Source organism: Brugia malayi (genome assembly GCF_000002995.4).
Source record: "Brugia malayi strain FR3 genome assembly, contig: Bm_v4_ChrX_scaffold_001, whole genome shotgun sequence".
Taxonomy (NCBI): Eukaryota; Metazoa; Nematoda; class Chromadorea; order Rhabditida; family Onchocercidae; genus Brugia; species Brugia malayi.
In genome coordinates, this window is record NW_025062479.1 from 1,538,172 (window position 1) to 1,564,780 (window position 26,609).

General features: G+C 27.3%; 4 protein-coding genes across 6 annotated transcripts; 3 read left to right on the forward strand and 1 right to left on the reverse strand.

Annotated features, from left to right (window-relative positions):
* Window positions 1-267: 267 nt before the first annotated feature.
* Bma-shp-2 (microfilarial sheath protein, identical) lies at window positions 268-1,286 on the forward strand (the record flags this gene model as incomplete). 2 transcript variants are annotated; one of them, XM_001891616.2, is made up of 2 exons in its annotated part: window positions 268-343; window positions 649-1,286. In XM_001891616.2, 2 exons carry the CDS (start codon window positions 268-270, stop codon window positions 1,284-1,286), a joined length of 714 nt encoding a protein of 237 aa, XP_001891651.1. The 2 variants fall into 2 exon arrangements, with proteins under 2 accessions (XP_001891651.1, XP_042929174.1); XM_043073240.1 differs by lacking the exon at window positions 268-343 and having other exon boundaries at window positions 684-1,286.
* A 2,063-nt stretch (window positions 1,287-3,349) lies between these two features.
* Bm8713 (EGF-like domain containing protein) lies at window positions 3,350-13,262 on the forward strand (the record flags this gene model as incomplete). The annotated part of the gene is made up of 6 exons (XM_043073241.1): window positions 3,350-3,500; window positions 9,039-9,308; window positions 11,490-11,652; window positions 11,863-12,027; window positions 12,357-12,474; window positions 13,047-13,262. The coding sequence occupies 6 exons, from the start codon at window positions 3,350-3,352 to the stop codon at window positions 13,260-13,262; spliced, it is 1,083 nt and encodes a 360-aa protein (XP_042929175.1).
* Window positions 13,263-16,473: 3,211 nt separating this feature from the next.
* On the forward strand, window positions 16,474-17,512 carry Bm8714 (PX domain containing protein; the record flags this gene model as incomplete). Its single annotated transcript, XM_043073242.1, has 4 exons — window positions 16,474-16,569; window positions 16,878-17,018; window positions 17,238-17,381; window positions 17,468-17,512. The coding sequence occupies 4 exons, from the start codon at window positions 16,474-16,476 to the stop codon at window positions 17,510-17,512; spliced, it is 426 nt and encodes a 141-aa protein (XP_042929176.1).
* Window positions 17,513-18,158: 646 nt separating this feature from the next.
* Bm3347 (Uncharacterized protein) lies at window positions 18,159-25,708 on the reverse strand (the record flags this gene model as incomplete). Of its 2 annotated transcripts, XM_043073243.1 has the most annotated exons (7): window positions 18,159-18,389; window positions 18,535-18,702; window positions 18,977-19,198; window positions 19,335-19,429; window positions 19,537-19,761; window positions 20,246-20,446; window positions 25,660-25,708. In XM_043073243.1, 7 exons carry the CDS (start codon window positions 25,706-25,708, stop codon window positions 18,159-18,161), a joined length of 1,191 nt encoding a protein of 396 aa, XP_042929177.1. The 2 variants fall into 2 exon arrangements, with proteins under 2 accessions (XP_042929177.1, XP_001893579.2); XM_001893544.2 differs by lacking the exon at window positions 25,660-25,708 and having other exon boundaries at window positions 20,246-20,261.
* Between the last annotated feature and the right edge of the window lie 901 nt (window positions 25,709-26,609).

Genomic DNA, 26,609 nt, shown 5'->3' on the forward strand with positions numbered 1-26,609 from the left:
ACATTTATAAGAAAACTTTCCTCTTTCTTTTTTTGATTTATTGCAGAAATTATTTAACAATATATTTCATCTTTCTTTTTTCTAAAAAAAAATGAAAAATTAATACGTATATTCATATGTTATTATTATTTCTAAAAGAATGAAGTCATAATTATTACATTATTTATCTTACTGCTGTATGAATGTTATTATTGTTTTATTTTTAAAGGAAAGATTAGTATCAAATTATAACAAGTTAAATCCTACCTGATTAAATTGCAAGCAATAATGGATTATTCATTAAGATGGATTCTTTTCATACTTCTTCCAGAAGTAACACAATGTTATATCAAGGTTTTACCAGGTAAAATAATAGTTATGGTCAATCAAATAAGCATAACTAACTGATATTATTCATTTATATGCATCAAACAAGTTATTCTTTTAAATGATCAATTTAAAAAATTTAAGTTATCAAAAAAAATTGCATTCTGGATTTTTGCAAACAGTTATGAAAGTAAAGAAGGGCAAATCAGTATGCCAATTTTTTTTTTTTTTTTTTTGAAAAATTTTAAAATGAAATTAGTTTTTAAATTAAAATATATCAGTTTTTGAGTAAAATACGAAATTGTATCCTCATTCCCGAATGATACTAATGAAATATTACAGGCTTTACATTTGAACAATTAAACGGCAAAGGAAAGATGTGGGTTGGTCCACCAATGATTCCGCCATTTTGCTATCCACCAGTAGCACCAGCAGCACCAGCAGCACCGGCAGCACCAGCAGCACCGGCACCAGCAGCACCAGCACCAGCTGTACCAGCAGCACCAGCACCAGCAGCACCAGTGGAGCCAGCGGCACCAGCGGCACCAGCGGCACCAGCAGCACCAATGCAAACAAAATCTCTTTGGTGGTGTCCACCTATGTATCAAAAACCACCCAGCCAATATCCTATGGTGCCACAACCTCCTCAATATCCTCAACTTCCACAATACACTCAGCCTCCACAATATCCTCAAGCTCCACAATATCCTCAAGCTCCACAATATCCTCAAGCTCCACAATATCCTCAAGCTCCACAATATCCTCAAGCTCCACAATATCCTCAAGTTCCACAATATCCTCAACCTCCACAATACCAACCTCCGCAATACCAACCTCCGCAATATCCCAAAGCTTCAAAATATCCGCAGTATCCAACTGCTGGTGCAGGAATGGTAGGATCATCTTTATATGGAATATATGAAGAAGATTCTGATCAAAGTTTAACTGATTTTGAGCAATATCAAATGAGTTTCACTTAAAAGCAGAAATAGACTTCTTACGTTACTGTATCCAGATATTTTATGCATATTTCTATGTCTTGTATGATAAATCTGAATAATTATATGTATTTCTGATGATTTATAAATGGATTATTTGTCTTCCTTCATGTTGATGGTTAAAAGAATTAAGTTAAAAGACTTCAAAACAATCAAGCTTATATTTTATCAAATAGGTACAATTGATGATAAACTTCATTCATACACTTAATCAACTTTTTTTCTTTTAATTATTTGTTATTGTAAGTTTGAAGATTTCTATATAATAAAATAATTTGAAATACATTACTAATTATCATAACAGAAAAAAAAATAGTATCTATAATAATGGATAACAGATAAGATTGTTAGTGACAAATCTGAGAGAAATAATGTTCATAAATAAATTAAAAAAATGAAAGTGATCCGATCAATTCCATCTGATCGCTTTTTGTTTCTCACTAAATAATATTCTTTTAAGTGAATTTTTTGCACTTCAAACATTAAAATTTCCATAATTAGAGTAAAAGTTAATTGCTCAAAAAACTTCAGTCAGAGTTTGCTCTTTATTCATCAAATTTTAAAAACTTTATAATTAAACACTGTAATTCGCTAAAAGTTATATAAATTTTTATCAAAAACGAAGCAAAAAAGTAGGAAAAATATAGAGAAACAAATTGAAATATTAATATAATGATGAAAAATTAGAAACAAAACTTTGATATTGAATAATTTTAATCGCTTTATTAATAATCCAATTTTCTTTTTTTTTTTTTTTTTTTGTTTGAATCTTATGACAGCAGCATTAATTAATGGATAAATTAAGAGAAATGATATAAGATAATATAATAGTGGAAGAATTTGTTTAGATTGGTAGTGTATACTATCTAAAATGAATGTTTGTAAGATTTACTAGACGGTCAACTATTACTGGTAAATTTATAGGATAATTGCTGTTATTATATCTTCCCAATGTCATATTTTAAAATGCAATGACATTGCGCATTCAGTCTTACGGTAGGTAACATTTATGCAGAATAGTACGTTGCTGATTGGATCATATTATATATACACTGCATTGGTTATTTTATTATCAACCACCAATGGTTGTTTACGAAAACAAAACGATTGTTTGTATTCATTGGTGTAATTTAATGTCATTCGATTTTTAACTAATTAAAGCGACAAAAAATAAAGAAATAAAGGATCTAAAAAAAAAAAAAAGAAAACAATTAATCAAGCTAAAAAAAAAATAATACAAATAATTTAAAAAAAAAAAAAAAAAAGTACCATTAAAAATTCAAACAAATTTAACATGTTTTTGTTATTTTAAAATATTAAATTTAATGATTCATCTCTCTTATTCTAAAAATTTCTAGGAAAAGCTAAAAAATTTGCATATACTGGGAAAGAAAACAGGGATCAGATCAGTACTGGTCAAGTAACTTATACATCCAACAAATTTATTATGGATTAATATAGGTATCATTAAGGTCGTAATAAAAATTTCATTTTTTTTTTTTATTTTGTTGTTTTAAGTATAAATGACTAATTAATGAAAATTTTATTTTTTTTAGCATATTTTATTTACAGACTATTTTGACAAAATCCCATTTCATTTTATTAATTTTGATTATTGTTTTTTTCACTTGTTTTTTCTTTTCTGATCCTCTTTCTTGAAATAAATTATACAGCAATTTAATGTAAGAAATCGGATTTTAAACGTTGTACAACAATTTTGCAGACCTTTTATCAATGCAATCATAGTTGATATTTTTGGAATTATAATTATTTAGAAGCTAACTGTCACATACATTTTTAATATTTGATAGCACATTAAAATTTAACTCTAAAAATTTCTCAAATTTTTTCCCTTTTTTTGAATGTAGTTTGTTTTTTTAAGATAGTTTCGTTATTTTTTTCTTTTCTTTTTTTTTTTTTTTTTTTTGTGCTTAGAGATAAGTGATGCATTCATGAGTCATACACTATGACCAATAGTTCTTGTCAATTTAAATAGTTTACTTATTTTCATAAGTCAGTGTCATCCTAGGCTGTCGTGGATAGCAATGGTCAATACAAATTATCACCGTTCTTCTAGTCGATATCCTCAGCAATCATCAATTTCAACCACTGATCCATCATCAATAACAACAACAATAATATTGTCTAAATTTACCGGAAATACCTTTATGCAACAATCATCTTCATTTTCTACAGGTCATTCATTCATTTCATTCATCTTTCTTTAGCTTTTTTAAGTTAAAAATTTGCAACAAAAGAAAAAAAAAAAAGAAACTATGATTAAAATTTATCATACTGATTATTTATTTAATGAATTTATATAAAATCTGATATTTTATCGTGTTCAAATATCATTAAACAATCTGATTTAAACTTGTTTTGACTTTATCCTGATATATCCATATCAAATTATATTTCATTGTTATCAAATAAATTACAATCAACGATAATTATTTAATGCTGAAAAAAAAAAAAAAAAAAAAGCAAAATTAATGATTCATTACAACATAAATAATAGTCCATTTTAAAATACAATAGAAATATTTAATAATCCCACCAAATTTTAACATTTAAATCAAATTATTTGTTGAGATTTTATGCTATTATTGAGGTCATTCAAAAAAAAAAAGTGTTTACAAATAACTTATATGCATATGATGTAAGTGGAGGTAAACAATAATTAGGAATAAAAAATAGGATGAGAGAAGAATGATGAAAAAGAATGAAAGAAAGAGAAAGAAAATTATAATTATATTAGTTTTAAAATAAATGTATTTTGACAAATCATGTTTTGTTTACGTTTCATCATTTATTTTAACAAATAATAGAGTAACTTTTGCTAAATATACAATAGTCATTAATCATTAAAAGTTTGATGAAAAAGAGAGAAAAAAGAAATGATAAATTGAAAAATAACCAAAGTCAAATAAATTTTAAATGGATTAAAAGATTGAAATTGACAAAATAGGATGAATGCTTTTTGTAGGAAAAATTTTCAGGAAATTTTTACACAAATTTTCATTATTATCATTATTATTATCATTATAAGTACTATTGTAATCACTAACATAATCAGTGTCATAATAATTATTATCAATTGATCAATTCCGCTTTTTTTTCTCCCTCTTAAATATTTTTAATGATTATTAATTACTAGTAGGTCTGATTCATCATCAAGATTACATTAAACGTTTTTTTTTTTTTTCATTTTGTATTTTCAAAAGAAAAAAAAAATTTCTAAAATTAGTAGACTAAGGTTTATAATCTAATCCATAATAATAATAAATAAATAAATAAAAGAATGTATGCATACTGCTATGACCATATATTTTTATTTCTGATTAGAGAACTTATCACCTTAACAAAACTTATAACTGAAAATTTTAATATTGAAAAAAAAAAAACGAATTTTAGCAAAAATTTCCGTTTTTTTTTTACATGAATGAAAAAGAGAAAAGTTTCACAGTCCCATATTTGACATCCTTGAGTCATCTGACAAACAAGTGATTATGTTTATAAACAACTTTCGCAATGTTGGCTTTTATTTTTTTTTTCTTTCACCATTTGACAAATCTTATATCCAGATTACTTCAAATTTTATCACCTACTTAAATTTGTCATCCTGTCTTGCTATGCTTCATCATTCCACAACAATCACACAAAAAAAAAAAAAAAAAAAAAAAAAGGAGTGAAATCCATATTACAAAATTCATAGCAGAAAAAAGCTTAAAATAAATTAAAAAAAAAGTAAAAACTTACAAATTATCTTTTATTTCCAATAAAAAATTCTTTATGGTTTATGTTGTACAATAAAAATTTTAATTTCTTAATCTTTTTCTAAAAAAAAAAATTTTCATAAATATTGTATTATGCCTTGTGTCATTATTATTATTATTATTACTGATTATTACTTACTACTAATTTTACTGTTATTATTATTTCAAATATATTCAAATCAGTCATACGAACAATTTAATAAGTCTCAAATTTTAGTTAAATTTAAGATGCTTGATTAAGTAATTCGATACCTATTGGTTTAGGTTACATATTGTTGATACATGGATGCCCATGAATTTATGACTTCCTGTATCGGAACAACTGATACATGTCCCAACAATATTTATGCATTCCTTACTCTTGTCTTTTATCGTTGTTCTGTTTGTTCGTCCTTGTCTGTCTTTTGTCACATTTATGCAAAACATCGTAATTTCAACAATACACGCCATTTGCAAAGAGCATTTCGGTAGATGAAGGTAGTCAAAGTAACTTACTAGTAGTAATATATCACTGTTCTTCTTTGTATCAAAACAAATAAATAATCTAGTGAATAAGTAAGCAAGTAAGTAAAAATAGCAACAAAAATAATTGTAAATTATAACAAACAATAATGAATAATACTGATAACTTAATAATACCAATAGGTGTAATAGTAGTGGTAGTGTTAATCGTTATCGTAGATATTATTATTATTATTAGTAGTAGCGTAGATATTATTATATATATTATTAGTAATAGTAGTACCCACTTTTAACATCTTTTTATGCAAAATAATATATTGCGCGCACATTCTCAATTATTACTACAATGAAACATTGCGCACGCTTCATGCAAAACTATTTTTCGATAGATGGATAATACCAGCTCAATATAAAATATCAATTTATTCTCATTTAATTATTTCAGTACTTGATATCTTTCATTTATTCAAACTTTACCATAATTATTCTTGGTTGTTTCACTTAATTCCCTACTTTTTGCATAACTTCTTGTTTATAATCTTATCTTTTTTTTTTTTTCTTTTCATTTTTTCATTTAATTTTATTCTTTATTTATTTATTTTTTGCTTTTTGCAATATTTTAATGTTTAACATTTTTTTTTCTCTACAATTTAATTAAGACTGTATGCAATTTGATTTCAAATTTTATGGTTAGTAAAATTTTTTCTACTTAAAATATTTTAAATTCAAATCATAAATATCATCATTTCACTCTAATTCTATTCATCAATTTTATTTATTACTAACTATATACTACCTTTATCTGATTAATTTCACTCTGTTATAACTGAAAAGCTTTTGTAGTATTACTACATTTGTTAGGAAAAAAGTTTTTTTCGCACTCTAATATTTACTTTCTCTTTCTCTTTTTTTTTTTTTTTTTTTTTGCGAGATAAATGAAAAAGCATTAAGGCTTATAATATAAAGCTTAACAATCAAAAAATAATGAAATTTAATTCTCCAATAGCTTTTGAAATTTGCGCAAATAAATTTGCTTATTTTCTATCAATATTAGTAATAATGAATATAATAATAAAAATAAATTCGCTAACTATTATCATTATTATCCCAAAAAATTTTCCTTCCATATAATAATATCATTTATCTTTTAAAAATATACTAGCATTTATCTTACCCAAAATAAATTACATTATATTTCAATGATTTTTTTTTTCTTTTTTGCTCATAAAATATAATTTAATTATGAATAATCTTTGCAATTTTTTAACAATATAAACAATTAAATGTTAAAATAAAATTTTTTTTTGCATAATAATTAATATTTGAATATTGTAAAGGAAAAAGAGGGGAAAGGTGAGGTGGGGTAAGGTGAAGACTGTTTGGGTGGCATAATTTGAAAAATTTTACCTTTTATCTTGTAGCCTTCATTTCTTGTCATTTTTTCCGGACAGAACAGACGTTTGTGTATCGTTTATGAACCGAGACTGATCACTTTTTGAGCACTTTATTGCGATCATTCATCGTTCTTTCTCTTATTTGTTCACTCTTATTTAAAAAAGAAAAAAAAAATGATGAAAAGAAAAATTTATCCATCATTTTTTCTACTTTGAAATCATTATGATATATCGCCACTATCAAAAATCATTTATACCATATCTACCAGTTTTAATGATTGCTCTTTTAAACACTGATAAGTGATGTGTATTATTATTATTACTATTATTGTTATTAAAGTTATGCAACTAATTTAATTTAAAAAAAAAAAAAGTAAAAGACGAGATTTTATTTCTTATAATTAATTGACATATCTTTTACATTACATTTAATAACTCTAAATGTGTGAAGATGATAATTTCTATGATTTAGCATTATTCTTTTTTTCAAATTTTGTTTATTCTTTTTTTTTTTTTCCTCGATGTATAATAAATCATTTCACATTAAATTGTATGAAGGATAATGCTAAATGATTGAAATCCAAAAAAATTTTTTAAGCATCATATATTACTTAATGCAAAATATTAATTCTTATTAATTTTGATACTAAAAAAAAAAAATTTTTTTTTTCAACATATTAAATAATAAAAATTCAAATTTTTTATTTTTTTTGAAGAAAAATATGCAAATTTTTTTAAAATTATGTCAAATTTTTTGAACAACAAGGAAAAAAGGAATAAATGGAAAAGTAGTTGATAGTCAGATAAAATTCATGAAACAAATATTTTTTTCTTAGCTTCTTTCTCTCTTTATTATTCCCTCTCTCTCTCTCTCTCTTCTTACTATTTTTTTTTTTTTTTTTTTACACTTCTCTCTTTTATAATAAGCCAAAGTCTATTGATAGTGATATACCATTGCTTGAAATGGAGAAACACCAGGTGCTTGCATTTTTTTTTTTCCATGCAAAAATTCAGCTCAAGAAATGCATTCGATACATTATAATTAGAAATTGCTGGATCACAACCACAGTTTGATCGGTTTATTTGCACCTATCTACTTGTACAGCTCACTACAGTTCAGTTCAATTTAATTCAGTTCATTTTACTTCATTATAGTTCATTACAGCTAACTTTTGCAATTTAAATTTAGTTTTAGTCCATTTCAGTTCAGTTAGAATCACTTAAGTTCAGTAAATTTAATTTAATTAACTCCACTTCACTACAGTTCACTTCAATTCAAATATATTCATCTATATTTTTGTTTCTTTAAGTTTAATTTGTGTGGTAATTTTTTTCCTTACTCTTTTCTTTCTTAAAAAAAGAGAAAAATTACTTTTTTTTTTCAGAAAAAATTTTATCAACAATTAAATTTTCCTCTCAAAATGATCACTTTTTTTTTTTACTCGAATTTACATTATTTATTGATGGAAATTTTTTCTTGCACAATTTTATAAACTTTATTAGAATTTCAATTTTTGCATAGTTGAAATTTTTTGTAACACATTTTTTTATTAAAACTTTTTATGGATAATTATGAACATTTTTTGGATAATAACACAAATAAATAATTTGAAATATATAATTTTATACCATGCTTATTTTTTAATACATAATTAATTATCATTTCTTATTATAAGGCTTTTCCGGAAATAAATAAAAGAACTAAATAGATAATTACATATTGTATATTTATAAAACAATTTGTATTTCTTACTATTACAATATATTTGTTTGAGCTATTTTTCATCATTCTTACAGTCAATTTCTCTTTCTCTCTCCCTCCTTTTTTTTTTTAATTTCAGGTATAAGTGCTCCGTTATTATTTGATAATGTAGACACATTCCACTTTTTAAATACAAAATATGTAGAACACGGATAATGACAATTTCTGTTTGTCACAATAAATAAACATCATTCACCTTGATGTTTATTGACTTTCACCGAATCTGTTTCATCATTCCGGATATTAGTTTGGATTAATTTAAAATAGATATTTCATTATCAAATGTTTTTAATTTTTTCCTTTTTTTAAATAAAGAAATATATTTTATAATTCATTTTAGAATTACAAAATAAGCGTGATAGTTCGAATGTGTTAAATTTCGTTACGGATGCAGTGAAATTGTGGGAATCGGAATTTTCCGGTACATATTCATTATCAAATAAGTCAGCCAAATTGTCGCACCAGCAGTATCGTTCATGTGAACGGCATAATAAGCCGAATATAAATTTTGAAAATCGTTGCTTTACATGCATTGTAGCGGTGGCACTACGTGTACTGCAAACTACTTTATTTACGTTACTTCAATTAATTGGATTACCAGTATTAGTGAGTATGTTTTTGTTTTTTTTTTTTGTTTTTATTTACTATTTTTAAATTTCATTTAAATGAAAAAAAATTAATCTTTTGCATTTTTATTGAATTAAAAATTATTATAAAAACGTTATATTTTATATAATTCAGCGTTTTGATTCAAGTATGAAATTTTTTTAAATGGTTTCACATGTAAATTCAGCTTTAAAATTTTAGTACAATAAATATTGAAATAAAAATAAAAAATTAAATATATTAAAATCTGAAACAGAAAAAAAAGATGATTAGGCTTAATGAAAATTGTAATATTAAAAATATGACATAGTACATAATTTGACGACATCTATTGAATCTATGCTAATAAATAATATAAAATAAGTGTGTATTTCATGACATTAAAATTTTTCAAATTTCAAATTTTAATTAATAAGAAACTTTTCAACACAAGTAATTAATAAAACAATGGGAGGAATACAAGCAAACATACACAACAATACTAATATATATATATAACAAAGGTCATTTATATTAGAATATTTCATATTTACAATGAAACTATTTGAAACAAATTAGCATATTTGTTATTAGACATGATTTTGCTTGGGTAAACTTTGGGAAAAATTTTCCCATCTTTCTGTAATATTATCCTTTTATCATTTTGTTCCTTTCCCATCTCCCCCCTTCTTTTTTACTTGTAATTTCATCAAACATTTTAATTGAAATTAATTTTTTTCCTTTTTTGCAGCGTTAAATTCGAGTTATTCAGTAAATGATAAAAGATTGGACAGATCAAAGTACTGTCAAAAAAAATATGTGTGCATATCCTTTAAAATTTTTTGGGCAAATCATAAAAATGCTATCAAATCGATCAAAAGGAATTAAATCAGACTAAATCCTAATTAAAATATTATGTAAATAAAATTAAGCTTAATGCTTTAAATATGAAGAACATGAATAATTATATCTTCACCTATAACCTCAGATCATCAAAACAAAATGCCATATCGAAATAATCAAACAAATCTGCTGATGACAAGTGCTATGACAAATTTTTGAAATCCAATTTAGGCATATTAATTGAAAGCAAAAATTTGCATTTTATAATAAAGCGATATTACACATGTATAATTAATTTCTTCCCAATAATTACTGTATTTCATTCTTCACTTATTCATGAAAATATTATTTGAGTGGACATTAAATTGCATTACTATTTGCTTAATATGAATAGAATTGAAAATATTTTAAAATAATTTTGGGAAATTATATCTAATATAATTAAAAAAGTATGGCTAACTATTCTTTGCACTGAGTGCAATTTTTCAAATTTGTTTAAAAAAATTACATAAATCTAAGTTATTAAAACTATTGAGCTTTCATTTCGTTTTTCATTATAGGGAAATTCATAGTGAGAATGTTTGAATTACAGTGTGAAATTTATATCACAAATAATTTTTCTTTCTTTTTCTTTTATGTATGAGTTCATTGATAAAATACTTTATCATAATATTTGGAAGAATTGAAAAAAAAAAAAAATGTAGTCATCTGTTTTTTAAATTTTAATTCCTTTTGTTCCTTAAAAGAATATATTATATTTATAAAAAAAATTTCATTTTTTTCCCATCATCTTATAAAATAGAAAATTTTCAATTTTCTTCTTTTTTCATTTTTTTTGAATCATTGTTTATTCATTTTGTTTATTTGTAAATAAGATTAGTTATATGAACGTTTATTATTTAAAATGAATAGCAATTTTTTATGAAAAAATTAAAATAATTTAAATTTGAGAAAATGAATTCTTATGATTTAAAGAGGTAATAATGTAATGCTTCTAAAAGCAAATGCAGATGTTTTGAAAAATAACATCAATCTTCATCTTATAATTATGCGGAAATGTCTACATTTACTATTATACTGTTGATGCTTTTAGCAGGTGTTTCGTATTTTCTTTGCAAAAGAAAAAAATTGAACATTAAAAATTTCTTTTTTAAATAACAAGTAAAAAAGAGTTGCATTATCAAAAAAAGAGAAAAAATGGAATATTCGTTTTTTTTTTTTTTCTTTACTATTAAAAGATTTTTTGCCATAAATTAGGCTTAATTAATGCAAGACAGCAAGTGAAAGGATAACATTTTCATTTTTCGTTCTTTCTAATAAGTTAAAAAAATTAAAAAAAAAAAAAAGTTTTTCTTTTCTACAGATGGTTGTTCAACTCGTTCACGATATGATCAGAAAAAATTAATACCATCAAATCGATTTGCTGAACTTAACGATTGTACAGAAGCTTATTGGGGTTACTGTCGAAATGGCGGTATTTGTAAGATGACAGCAGATATTTCAGAACGTCTTATACCAGTTTGCTCGTAAGTAATTTAAATTTAAAGTTTTTCTTAGTAAAATAGTCCATGGACAAAATTCAGGAATAGTATTAACAATAGCAACAAAAAAAAAAAGAAAAAAGTGATTAAGATCCGTGAGAATTTTAGAATTTTATAATTTTCTAATCAAATTCTTTTTTCCTTTCTTTTTCCTCAAATAATAAAATTTGCTTTTTTTTTTTTTGTTTTCGTTAGCTGTCCAACAGGATTTCGCGGTCGACAATGTGAACTAATCAACGATCCTAATATTTACTTTTCGCGACAACAAGGTCAAATGGAAATGGCCGCTATGTCGGGTGTTATGGTTGCAATTATATTTGTAATTTTGTTTCTATCATTTGTGCTATATTTTTATAAGAGGTAGGATTTTCATTTTAAAACATTTATAAATAATTGTTTATTATTTGAAATTTCTGAAATAAATGTCAAAATTGAAGTTCGATTAATTAAATTTTAATGATTTATTTGAAATATTAAAATAATTATTAACAAGATATAATTAATATCATATTTAGAAAGATTTCTTTTTTTTTTTCCTTCCCCTTCTCAAACGTTATAGGTTACAGTGTAGTTATTAATATTTGGTTATATAAATAATTAAATTAAAAATTTCTCAAAAATGCCTTTTTTTTTTTTTTAATTTGGCAAAAAAAAAAATGAAAGAATGTTTTTATTTTTGTTTCATTTAGATATATGAAATATGGAATGGAGGGAAATAATTCATTATCAACATTTAATACTTTGGAGCTTTCACCATCGATAAATCAGCAAAAACAAGACTCGGATACAATTATAAACAATGTTGAGGTTACTTTCACTTTCAGAATTGGTATTTAATTCATTTTTTAAAAATTCAATCCTGAAATTTGCATTTAAATTGCTGATATATTCATTTCTCTCCCTCTTTTTTTTATCGTCATCTCATTCGCTTCAACAAAAAATTTAAAATTTCTTAAAATTTGAGAAATGCTAACTGATAATTCAGCTGGGAAATATGTCATCATGCCTTAACATATGAATGCAAATGGAAATATGATGTATATGCTCTATTTATCTTCTGAAAGAAAACTTTCAGTCTTTATAATTATCATTCATTCATTATATCTGTTAATTGTTGAATAAGTGCTAAATTTAAATTTAAAATCATTGAAATTTCTTATTAATAATGCATTTGAAATGAATGACTGTGATGAATTTTTCAAAGAAAATACTTATGCTATTTTATGGAATCATACAACTTTTTATTTTATTTATTTATTTTTTGTTTCTTTTTTTTTAAAAAAAAAAAAAAAAAAACGAAAAGAAAAAAGTAGGAGAGAAAGACAGAAAAAAAAAAACAAATTCACAAAAAGATTATATTATATTTGAAATAGTTGCAGAGAAATGAAATAATGGAAGCACATGAAAAATTATCAATGCACAAAAAATTGGTTGAAAAAATAAATCGTCCAGCGGATGTTTTTGAAATGTTTACATTAACGGGATATCCGGATACGGAATATGATCAACATCGTAATTTATTCAATTTAGCAATAACAGGTCGAAATATGTCAAGCAGAGCAAGAAATAACAATATGATTTTACCAGAAATATGAAAAGAAGATGATGAAGAAGAAGAAAAGAACAACAGCAACAAATTAACAATAACATAAAATGCTAATGTTAAAATATTAAGTGTTAAAATTTAAACATTAAGCAATGTTTTAAAATAATTAAAAGCTGTAGAATAGAGGATTATCTTTTTTTTTTTTTTTTTAATTTGTAAAATTTAATATATGAAAATAAATCAAAATTAGAATTCCAAATTGAAATTATATTTAATTTATCAGAGTTTTTATCGAGAATATATTGTTTGCTATATGATCAAATTAATTTTACATTTTTCATGTAACGAACAATGATTAGCTAATATGCTTGTGATTATTTTCAATGATAATTGATGCATTTTAATATTTGGTTAATTACAAAATTAATCGTTTATTATTATTGCATATTTAGCTTTTTCGTTTGTTCATAATAGACGGGTATTATTTGCATGGATACTCTCATATGCTTATATCAGCGATAATTTTATCAGTACTCGGTGTTACATACATATCTCTTTAAAAATAATCATTATTCAATATAACAGGTGCAATACTTGTCTATTTGATATTTATCAATTTTTGCTGTATTATTTCATTCAATTAGTTCTGCTATTTACCAATTGATTGCTTATAATGCAATTGCATGAACATTTCCGTTGTAATTTAATTACTTCAATTAGATAGCTGTATACGTATATCATATTATGTCAATCATATCATATCATATAGTATCTGCTTGTCTACAATTATTAATTTTGATGACTATCATGTAAAATCGTCCAAGTTACTATATTATTGTGGTGCTAACCATTTCATATTTCAAATTGCTGATAAATTTTTCAAGATTTTAAATGACCTAAAATTAACAAATATACATATAAAATATGCAGCGAATTCTAAAACACTGTATGGATGGATGTAATAAAATATTTGAAAACTAATAACTGAGCAGGTATAATGATTGAAAAATTTTCTCGCGTATAACATCAACAAATTTTATTCTAAAAAATTCAAAACTATGAATGTTATTCGACAAAAAAAAAAAAAAAAAAAAAGGAATTGAGTGCTGAATTGATTTACTAAAATAAAGCTTTAATTTGAATTTTATTGCACTTTCGTATTCGTATGCCATTAATAGAAAACAAATTAAAAGCAAATAAATCTTCGTAGGATTGCTTTATTTATTTATTTATTTTTTGAAAATTTTTGGTTGACATAGATTATTTTGACTTTTTAATTCGTTCATTATAATTTTATGGATTTAATATTCAAAGAAATTTGAAAGCTAAAAATTGGAAATTAAAAAATGACAAAAGGAAAAAACGTTATTATCATTTGCACTGAAATGGGTAAGACTGTGATAACGATTATTTTTATCACAATATATTTATTTTCCCTTTCTTATGAATAAGCTATGAAACTTTTAGTTTTAATTTACGCTGCAATTAGATTTTATTTTATTCGCACACCATTTTTTTCCCATATTGTTGAATGCAAATGGATGCTTTTTTAAAAGAAGACTTAAGAATGTAAAAAAATCTAAATCGTAAAATTTAAAATACAATAAAACTGAAAATTTGGCTGCAATTAACAGCTGATACAATACCAAATGAAGATTTTAATTTCCTTTAAATTCATTTAACAAACTGAAAAAGTCAAAAAATGTATTACTTAAATCTCTTCAAATGAATATTCCCATTTCGATCATTAATCTTTTTCTCTTTCATTTGTTAGTTGCCCCTATTTTTTTTAAAAAAAAATTTTTTTTAGAATTACTTTCAACAGTAATGAATAAAATCATGTATGGGTCTTAAAAATATGAATTCGAATCCAATGACATCATCATTCATTCGATTATTTTGTTTAATTCATTTACTGATTTTACAGATTTTGACCATTTATCTACAATCATAAGATACTATCGTCAAGCATTCCCATAAAATTTTAGAAATATAATCAATCTTAATATACTTCATTCTTCAGCATTAATTGACCTTTAACACTCATATATGAACTCATAAACTTTTGTCAATGCTAATTTATTAATTTTGCCACCAAGCTATGCATGCATGCACACTGCACGCACAGACGTTCGTGAGAACAATGCTTGGCCGCCCACTCCCCTTAAAGCCTAAGATTTTCAGATTTTCATTGTGACACATTTGCAATATTAAGTATAAGATGGATCGTTTTGATACCAATCATAGACCGGATGATGGGGTGGCATTTCTCCAGTCTGAATGTTCCGGTTATTTTCTTGCTCATTTGGGGAAGAATGGGAGATTTTTGTTTCTGGAAGTTAGAGATTAGTAGAGTAGAATAGAGTCCTGTTTTGGCATGATTTGAATCAGGTAGGAAAAAAAGTGAGGGTTATAATGAATGAGTGATTTGATTGGTAAAAAAGTTTACAGATAATTACTTTTTGCAACCAGAACAGTAATTCGGAATAGACTTGTTATAATAATTAAGAAAAAAAAAAACGGAAATGGTTACTGTGATTGATAGAATTATTAGAGTTGTAGTATAACTGTTATAATATTAATGATACGTGAGAATACTGATTTCCGAGTCTTTTATATTCGAGAAGTGATAATAGATTACACATGCTATCCATGTTATTGTATTGTATTTTTGCTGTAAATATTCCGAAATGGCACTCTGCCATTTTTGGGACATATTTATCGTGCTCATTACTTAATAACAAACTTGATTTCATTGTCCATAGTCCTATCTTCCAAGAAGTAGCTAATAACAATAGTGTCATTTTTTCAGTCATCACTCACGAAATCTGTGGATTATATGAATTTTGAAGCCGTGTTTGTTCAGGTTAGTGATGCTTTGGGATTCTTTGAAAGTTATAGTTATAATGGCCAAAGGTTACTGTCGGGATTGTAGCGTTTTTTTTTTCCCAAATATAGAGATACTACATAAGTGAGATAGATTTATTTACCATTGGTTTTGTCTCAGTAAGTAATTTGTACTAGGGAAATATTCTTTTCCATATGCAGCAAATAGACCTGTAAGAGTAATTTCAATATTTCGTCAAAAATTCTAGGAAAATTTTGCCTCTTTAAAGACAAAAAATTAGTGTGATGAAAGTTTTTTTTTTTTTTTTTTCTGTCCCAAGACAATCTTATATTTCCTAAAATATAAGTTTGCATCCCTTTTAGTAACTTTATGATTGAGTTAATTACTTTATTCCGTAATAGTGGTTTCAGAAATGGCACTTCTTGATTTGGATAATATAGTCCCACGTTTGGAAGGAAATTCAATGATTTCGATTCCTCATTACAAAATTAAGGATGGCAAATATGCGGTAAATGTACAGTTTTTGTGACGAAAAAAGTGCAGATCGAACTTATCATTACTAGGAAAAACAATAATCGAATTTTAGGCGGAAATTATTAGTTTGAAGAAATTCAGATGAATTCCTACATTAAAACTTTCGGTAGTTTTTGGCTTCAGTTTTACGTTAAGGCTTCCAAATCTCTATGGTTACTAAATTTTACGAAATTATCAAACGTCCAGTTTTTTATCAGAAATGATTAATAATAGAAATCATCATTTCTTCAAAATAATGATACGTTATACAAGTTAAAGAAATTCCATCATGCACCTTTGTAGGTCTACGTTATTAAAGTGACGATCGATTCAACCGTCTGGACCATAGAAAGACGTTATAGCGATTTTGTAGCATTTGATTTACAACGATTTGTTGACCGCAAGAAATCGTTTCTTCCACCGAAGAAATTTATTGGAAATTTGGTAAAACTTCATCATCATTTTGCTTCTTCATATATGGTGGTGTACATGTGTAATTTTATATTACGAGTTGTAAGTACTAATTTCTGCTTACTTTTGCATTTTTTAAGATCAGATTTTTTATTGAATTAGCTAATCAGATAGTCATAATCAGTGAAATTTTCATTGAACATTTAAATAATGTCCACTGTAAAGGAGAGAGAGAGATGTTCAGTCTCCTAGGACGTGGAATTTCTGGATGAAAGAAGGATTGAACTCGAAAAATATATCCGAACTGTGGTTGAACTTGATCTATGGTTACAGAGAAGGAGGAAACAATATGCCCTTCCGTCGCTGATTGCTCATTTCCTCGATTTCCAGGAATATGTTAGTCATATTCTCATTTTTAAATTTACTAAAAAATTTTGTTCAAGCTAGGTCGGCGTGTATAAGCTGCAGGACTCTTTCTTCAGGACATCGGAAGAAAGAAATGTGCGAATTGTCATATGTGTACGTGAGCCTGCTGAGGGTTTTGAAAGTGGATACAGATGGCGTAAAGATGAAGTACTGTGAATTGGAACGTGGGTTTGAAAAGGTCAGAGTTGTTTTAAGCGCTAAGGTTTGCTGCTTGATGAAGGTTTCCGCGGGTGATGGATGTAGTCGTCATTTTGGTACCACTGCTTCCAGTAGATGAGGACTGATAGTCTGATAGTTGATGTTTGTAACGATATTTTTTGACTTAATATTGCGAGGATTTCATAAATAGTGTAAAGAACAATATTTTTATTACTGTTTTATCTGTACATTCACTCGAAAAGATAAAATTATATAGAGCAGTAAAAATAATATAATGGTAATACTGGTGAAGGTGTTGGTAGTAAAAAGTTAAGCAGTGGTATAAATGTGGTAGTTTAGTTGTTAATCATTCATTTTCAGTATCTTTTCGAAGTATTTATAGTTAGTAGCAAGAATAACTAGTATTACATATTCTGGCTTTTACTATAATCCAAGCTATTCAGGATTTTTTCTGTTTTTCATTGTTGTTATATATATATATGATTTTCATTAAAATCACATTGCTTATTCTTGATCCTGAATAGCTCTCATTAGCATGTATGGTCAAAAAATAGAAAGTTGGGGACAAAAGTTGAGAAACAAAACCTCTCAGTTATCATCATCATTAGTTGCCCCAGGGGCAGTAAGCTCCCCTCGAGAACCACTAATATTTTTCTTATGTCGCCAGTACTGCAAACGAGTCCATACATCCCTGACTGCTAAGTAAATCATTGCAACGTTCTTTATCATCAGAATACTTGCATCGTAGTGTTTGCCATGTGTTGTTATTTCCAATAGCACGTAAAGGTAGATGCGTATTCCAAGATACGGTGCATTTACCTGTAAATCGGGAGAGTTTCAGAGATTTCCGTTTTTTAATTTTATTTGAAGCAGGAATAACTTATTATATTTTACAAATTTTTCGCTAAATGAAATTAAATTAAATTAAATCATACAGCAAAAAAAAAAAAAAAAAAAACTTTACCATTAAGACGTAGATGAGGGACCAGATTTTTTCACTCACAAGTGCAAAGCGTGGAAGACGGCGTCCGAAACGTAAGCGTATCAACGTGAAAGCTGGCAAAATCAAGTTGACGCATGAGAGTAGGAGAATAGTTATGTCAAGCCAGAACGGCAGATCCCAGTTGTTTTTCTAAACTGTTTCGAATTAAGTAAGTACTTAAATGCAATTCAGGAATCAGTTTTCATTTTTTTTTGGATTGTCGGTATTATGATTCCTATAGTTTTTTAGATAATATACTTTACTTTTACGTTAGAACGGTTCAGATAATTAACGAAATAGTAGATAAACTTTGTGCAGTAATTAATAATTCAAGATTATTGTCCGATTTTGAATTCGGATGAAAATTATGAGCAAAAAAAAAAAAAAAAAAAAAAAAATGTGATTTTAAACGCAAAGAACTTACGAAAGATTGCCAGAGCAAATCGAGGAAGCAAATGGTATCAATCAAGTCAAAAGTTATAGTAGTCATAAGGTAAATCAGATATAACTGTCGGTTACTGCTAACTGTTGTGTAATGATGCGACTCAAGCAAAAGTATGAAAATGGGTGCACTAAGTGATAAACCCAAACGGAACAGATGGTCGTCCAGAATTTTGTCATGTGAGTCAGTTTTCGTTGGTGGCAACTAAAATATAGATCAGCTCAGAAATTCAATCTTTTAAGTTAGAAATGGGTTGTTTGGAATAATTAAGTTAAATTTTATATTAATCCAGCTGTTTTTTTTTAACAAAAAGGCTATCAGATTAACATTGATTACATACCTGAGTATGGAAAAGACGGAAGCAAACAGCTACTTTTCCAGCCAGAACAATTGAATACAAAAACCATCCGATCCATGTGTATTTGACTTTAGCATCTTAAGTACCTCAGTAAATTTTCAATTAAATAGTCTGATTTGTCTTTATAGTAATTCAAACGGTCTTATTAAGTACTGCTACTGAGTGAGTGGAACTAAAAAGATACCTGCAGAGCAAGCATCTTCCATATGTTGTTGATTGTTTCGTACCACTATAACAAGGAGCCATATGAGGATAACAATGACGAGTGAATCGGCTCCTATCCAGGTATACCAGATATTATCCTTCAGGACAGTTAAGTAATAAAAGTCTAGAAGGCCAAATTGTAAGATTACAAGCGCCAAACACAGGATGAAGAGAAATACGTCAATGCATCCACGCAAATAACGATCTGCAAGTATAAGTAGTTCTTCATATCCTCCTTTCAAAAATTTTCTTAAATTTAAATATTCAGGAAATATCTTTAGTTACTGGCATATTCTATTTAAGGAAAACCTCTTAAATCAAAAATAGAGATCAATAATATATTGTTGATGCATTAGCAACATTGCCGTCATACAAATTTAAAATATGGCGCCGCTTAATTTTTAGAATTAAAACAAATTCAGTGAATTTTGACCTGATCTGCATGCTTCTTATTCATGAGGTCTAAGTTTATATATATATATATATATATATATAGCTGTGAATTCACCGTTGACATCAGAACTGTAGTAATGCTATCATAATTTTAATAGCGAATTATTGATAAGCTCCAATAATATTTAGTTCAAAAGGTTGAAAAATGTCTCATTCTTGATATTGACGACTACTTACAATTGTATTGAAATTAGTTATTTTATCTAGAAATGAAATGAATAATGCAATGAGCATACTTGGTGTGACACTCATCTTCGCTGGTGACGCTGCTGAAATAAATCGTGCGTTATTGTTGGAAGTGAATTTTTCAGGAAGAAAAGTCTCCCCTAATATGCCTGAATAGAAAGATTCGTGAGGAATGCGCTCTTCCTCGTTCTCCTCGATGGCCTCTTCAATGGCCTGGCGCTCCTCCGAAATACTCTGATTTTCTACAAATCCTGAAGTATGCACGTTAATGAGAAATCAGAGATTGGACGATATAAGAGTATGAATAGTTGTGAAGTGTTGCTTGTCAAAAATGAGTGATCAAAATTTTTTAGATGAAAGAGGGAAGAAGGAGTTGTGAATATTCTCCTTTATTCCTTTTACTAGGATAATTTCGGTAAACAAGAAGCATAAGTGATTAATTTATATGGGGAGGCGTAAGGATCGGGGGGTTTATTTAAAGTGCTTGTTAAGCTGTGCTTGAAGGGATGAAAATATGGAAACTGGGCATGAGAGATGGTTCGAAAGTGCTTTTTATTTGACCTGAATTTGACATTATTTACATGTGTCAGGATTTATCTTTCATTTTTGTTCGGTACAAAAATTATCTATTAAAAAAAAAGATAATCGTATAATTAGGATATTTTAATGCTAGAGCACGGTCTTGCCCCAAGGATTTATGATTTTTTCTTTTTTTTTCTCATCCTTATGTTAATCAGAAACATAGCATTTCAAAGGTTTCAATGATTCCAGACTATTGAGAGCAAGGAAGTTCTTTTTCCCTTCCTGTAATATGTTGTTCTAAGTTAGACAAATATTTACTGTGGTCTGTAAGGAATTCATCCTGGCATATGCATGAACAAAGGCGTGATGTTGTATCGGATGTCATTTCTCACAGAAAAAAAGCTTATATTCTATAGTTCTTTCCATGTTCCAATTTAATTAACGGGTAAAAGTCTTACGAATATTACGGGCATGAAACCAATCTATGTTTATCGTGACACATAGATCATGCAATCAAAATGCTTAATTAGGACTTAAGAGACGGGTTTGGTACTAGTTTCATTATTCTTCCGATCTAAAATTATAAGGTTATAAATTCGGTAAAGATAACCTGCTGTTGGTTTCTGGGTTTAAAAATATCGCTAATATATGAATATAAAAGGAGATATATACATGGTTGCTAACGAGATCGATTAATTCTATTCATGGTCACAGAAAGAGTTCTACTGTGAGAAATAGGTCTAAGCTTAGTTACAACATATGTGTAATTTAATAGAAAATGGAGTGAGAGTATCGGAGATTAGCCGGATCTTTGGGCGTCAGCTGTGTGCTATTGTCCATTAGAAGCGGTTCACATTAAATAAAGCATACACTATTCCTGGTATTCTCTTCTCTAAGCATCATAGGTTCTAAGGAAGACTAGTGGTGCAGTAATTTTACCATTCATCGCAAGTGTAAGTTGGTCTTGCATTAATATAGACCTAAATAGTGTACTGATATGAAAATTATATGCAATCACTATTCTGAAATTGTGGGAGTTGTAATTTGCTTACAATTTTGAACATTATTATTATTATCATTATTATTGTCTGAAGTCCAAACAAGTGAATAAAATTTAGAGGTTTTTAGAAAGTTAATTCACGAAGCCATATGAGACAGGAATTTGTCAACAACATTTCGTCACGAGGATTTAAGGCATACATGACAAAACAAACACATTAGTTTCCTGAAAAATCAGAAGTGTTTTCAACAAATCTAGAGCTAGTTTTTAAAGCAAATTGTTCTTTTTTTTATCTATTTAGAAAGAGGAGGGAATACAATTGAAATGTAACACATGAAAATGGATAAAGTTTATGAAATTAAAAGATTAGTAAAGAACTAGAGAAGCGTCTCTTAACTTTCATTTCACTTTATCACTGTTATACCTAATCTTTCAAACCTACTTCATTATAGTTTTATGTTAGCAAAACAAGAACAATTATACAAAGCTTGATTAAACTAGTAACTCTCAGCAATTTTGATAACTGTTGGAGGATTTAGCGGAACAAATTTTAAAGTTAATTTAAAAAGTATTTAAATAAATTACTTAATTTAAAATAATGTAGTCACAACAATATGATTACTATTACTACTAGTAAAGACAGAGCGAAATAGAGCTTATGTTCGATGATTAACATATAGTTAATGAGGCAGTGTTGAGCACCCACCACCACGGTAAACATCCACAAACATTTGTTTGCTTGTCTACTTGAAAGGAATATCATTTCTTCGGCATCCTACTTTATTAGTATACATCTATATCGGTGTATATATATATTATATATGTGTATGTATGTATGTATATATGCATATGTGTGTGTCTACGTGTGTGTGTGTGTGTATGTTTATGTATGTGTACGTGTATGTATGTTGTATACGTACCTATGTATATTTGTTTATATATAAAATCCACTTAAAATCAATTTATGATTGATCGTAAGAAGAAATTTTATTTCCTGAAATTTTACTATTACAGAACTTCTAAATTTCATCCCTCTCTCAGATGTAAACTATAACATTTTATAATGTATATAGAGTGATTGTTGTTATTTTTTCTTTTCTGCATTAGCATTCCAAATTATGAATCCAAAATATCTACTTTTTTTTTCTACCCTTTTCTAGATCCACAATAATCAATGCTTGCACAATTAGTTTACAGCTAATTATAAAATGAAAATTTGATATTTTGTAGCATGATTATTCATTGTCAAATGTATGAGAGTGAAGAAAAAGAAATAACTGTTAGTTATAGTTTAGGAATTTTCTTGAGTTTGTACAACAAATTTTTATGACTGATGAACTGAGGGTTTTTGAGTTTCCTAGAATGTGAGGATGGATTAAGTTGAGGAAACTCAAATATATCGAAATTTATAGATAGACCTAAGTTAAGAATTCAATTATGTATTGCACAATCATACTTGCTGTTATTAATATCACCAGATTACAAAATTATCATGTAACAAACCATAAAGCAAACAAAAAATTATAGTCATTGCACTATTCAATGAATAAATAGGGAATGAAAATATGTAATTTTTCTAAGAAAATATATAAAATAATTTTTCTATGTTACAATTTTTCCATCAATCCATTAAAATATCATTTATAGTATATATATTATCCATGAACTTTATGCAATCCCAGGAGCGTGAAACGTGAGGAGAAAGTAGAAACTATGAAGGCTTATTATGGTGCAGTGAGGTGAGTGATCAAGATGAGATAAATTGAATATTGTGGAGAAAATTCTCGAGAATCAGATGAGAGAGGTTGTGGGAAACGAGATCAGTCTCTTCGTCTCTCTCTTATTCTCTCTTAGCACTCACCAATACTATGTATGCCTGCCAAGCGGTATCCCCGTGACGACATTATAGGTTGTGTATATATCGCTAAGTGCTTTTAATATGCGACAAACATTTTACCCCGTATTTATACCATGAATTACTGATGTCAATGAATAAGCGAGCTTGTGCACATGTATATGTATGTATGTGTGTGTGTATGTGTATTCCACAGATCTTACCGTGTGAGCATTAGCGTTTGAATTGTTTACGAGTTTGAAATGATGTCTGAACCTGCAGCTACCGGTCATTTGTTCATATATCTGTCTGCTCACTTCTACTCGCATGAATGAATGAATAATGATGATGAATGTTTGAGTAGCTTGATGATGGGCACTCTTCAAATCTACCATCATTCAATGCCATCATTAGTTGGCACCTACCTTTATTGTCATAGATGTAGATGATGATGATGGTGCTCATGAGGAGGACAAGGTGAAATCTATTTTAAAATCAATTCGATTTCACTGTAAGTGTGACTTTTAGGATATGAGATCGAAATTAGAAAATCCGGATAATGGATTTCTGGATGAATCATTATGAGAAATATTCATTGATATTGCTATAATCTAAATTGCTTTAAATGTATGCATGCTTTATTTGAGTTGATAAATCATAATAAGTCGTCGCAATTAGCGATGGATTATGTGGAGGAGAATTAGGTTGACTTTATCAAAGAAAAATTATTAATGAAATACGAAATGAATTAACTGTTAATCAATGCGTGGATTAGGTGAAATGAATGAATAATTTAAATGAAAAGTAATTTAAAGTGTGTGCAATAAAAGGAAACAGATAGGAGTAAAGAAAATTTACATCTTAAATTTCGAAAAAAAAGCCAACTGTGGAAGAATTCCTCCTATGTGGAGGTTGAATTTTTAATGAGAAAACGGAATGGATGATCTCGAATGGGACTAGCACATATTTATCTGTAATAAATTGGTACAGTTGTGTGAGTATGATAGAAAAGATAGTTTGGATTCAAAAAAAAAAAGAAAAAAAAAAGCTTTAAAATTGCGATATTAATATGGGACGAAAGCTAAGCTGTTTTGAATATATGACTGCTCTTTTAATAATTAATGAATGAAACGAAATAAAAAGTTTGAAATGGTACTGTAAGTAGAGTTATCTATAGATTAGTGACAGAGGGAAAAAAAAAGTCAAGGTCCACCGAGTTAAAAAAAGAACCCAAAAAAAGCCTTTTTTTGATTTTTAAAGAGGATTGTTTCCTGTCGTACTTGTCTCATTACTGTAATTTTATACTAGTAGTAGTTTATTACGTATCATTTTCTTGGATAAGAACAATGAAGTTCGTTCATGAATAGGCATAAATTATATCGAACAAAAGAAGAAACGAATAACGTTAATAGAAGCACGTTTACGTATAAGTATCTGGATGGAAGAAATCGTTGGGATAATGCAGTTTGAACAGGATGGGGCACATTCATGCAATAAACATATCTATCATCAACATCTCGGTGCAATTGCAGACTTCCTTTAGGATTTTAATCAAATTTGATGTAATTGATGAGAGAATGGATTAGTTTGGATAGCTTTGGATGGAAATAAAGGAAGGGAAAAGAGAAAGAAGAATAGAAATGAACATATATATTAGTTATTTCTCAACAATATATAACATTTCAGCTAATAAATTAGCAGCGTAGTAGATAGATAAATCTTGGTTATTTCATTAAAGAAAACAAATTTTTAAAATTTCTTAAAGTTTAGTAATTTTAAGGATCAATTATTTAATTTTAAATTTGAGCAACACATGATTTTGCACTAAAATTGTTGCGCTAATTTGTGAATCGAACTAGAGTGTAAAAGCAGATGTAAAATTAAACTTTTTGCTAATTTGTGTATATTTACTTGCTTAGTGATATGTGATTAGTGAAATAAAGTTGCAATTGTAACAAAGAGAGAAATATTGAAGTTGTTTACAAATTTTTTATTTATATTATTACTACAAATTTTGGATAAATTATGGGTAATTATTTAGCAATGCATAAATTAACATTTTACTATCCTAAATTAATTACAAATTTAAAACAATATTATAGACATACCTCCATCAATATTAAGCGTCACAATAGCAGGTGGCTTCTTTATGGTCATTCAAATCGGTCGTCGAAGTTTTATTGCTCCCGTTGGGGGGATGAATATTATGATGACGATGGTAAACGGAAATGATGGTGGCAGCAATTGGTAGGAGTAAAAATAGAAGTAGGAGTAAGAAAGAATACTGATAGTAGTAGTTAGTAGTAGTAGTAGTAGTAATATAATAGTGAATTTAGGGTTTGACAAAGAAGCATAGAGAGCCGTGCTTGGTTTATTGAGATCAATATAGTAGCAGAGTTCGAAATAGCACAACAGAATAAAATGGAAGTGTGAAGGAGTAGAAATGTTGAAATGGATGGATATAGGGAAGGGAAAAAGAAGAGAGGTGGGGACAAGCATCATGCTTGAGATTTGACCCAGAAGTATCTAATTAATTATTACAATTGTTTATAGGGTATACATATATTAGTTAAAGAAGAAGAAAAGAAAAAAGAAATAAAATGAAATAAAATTGGGAATGAAATTTTGTGAAATAAATTGAAGAAAAAGATGAAAAGATTTAACACTTATATTATTACATTGATAATAGCTATGTAATTTGAATCGAAAATTTTTAGCTTACACTTTTGCTGCTGCTAAATGTGATAACACATTACATAGTAAAGTTTAAAGTAACTGCATGAAGTATCTAAACATTCCATGCTAATAAAATAATTTGAAATTACTGCTATTATTATTGTGTTATATTACTGCATTATATTTGGTTAATGATGGAATATTTTCTAGAATTTTTTATCTTTTCATCTTTAATTTCTAATAACACTTTGGGGAGTAATACAATAGTGAAGGAAAAGAACAGGAGGTAAATATTCATTGAAATGCTAATAGGTAATCTATAAGTTTAAAATATTCTAATTGTTTTGTTTTGTGTCTTCCTTCATTTCAGAACCCTTATTAT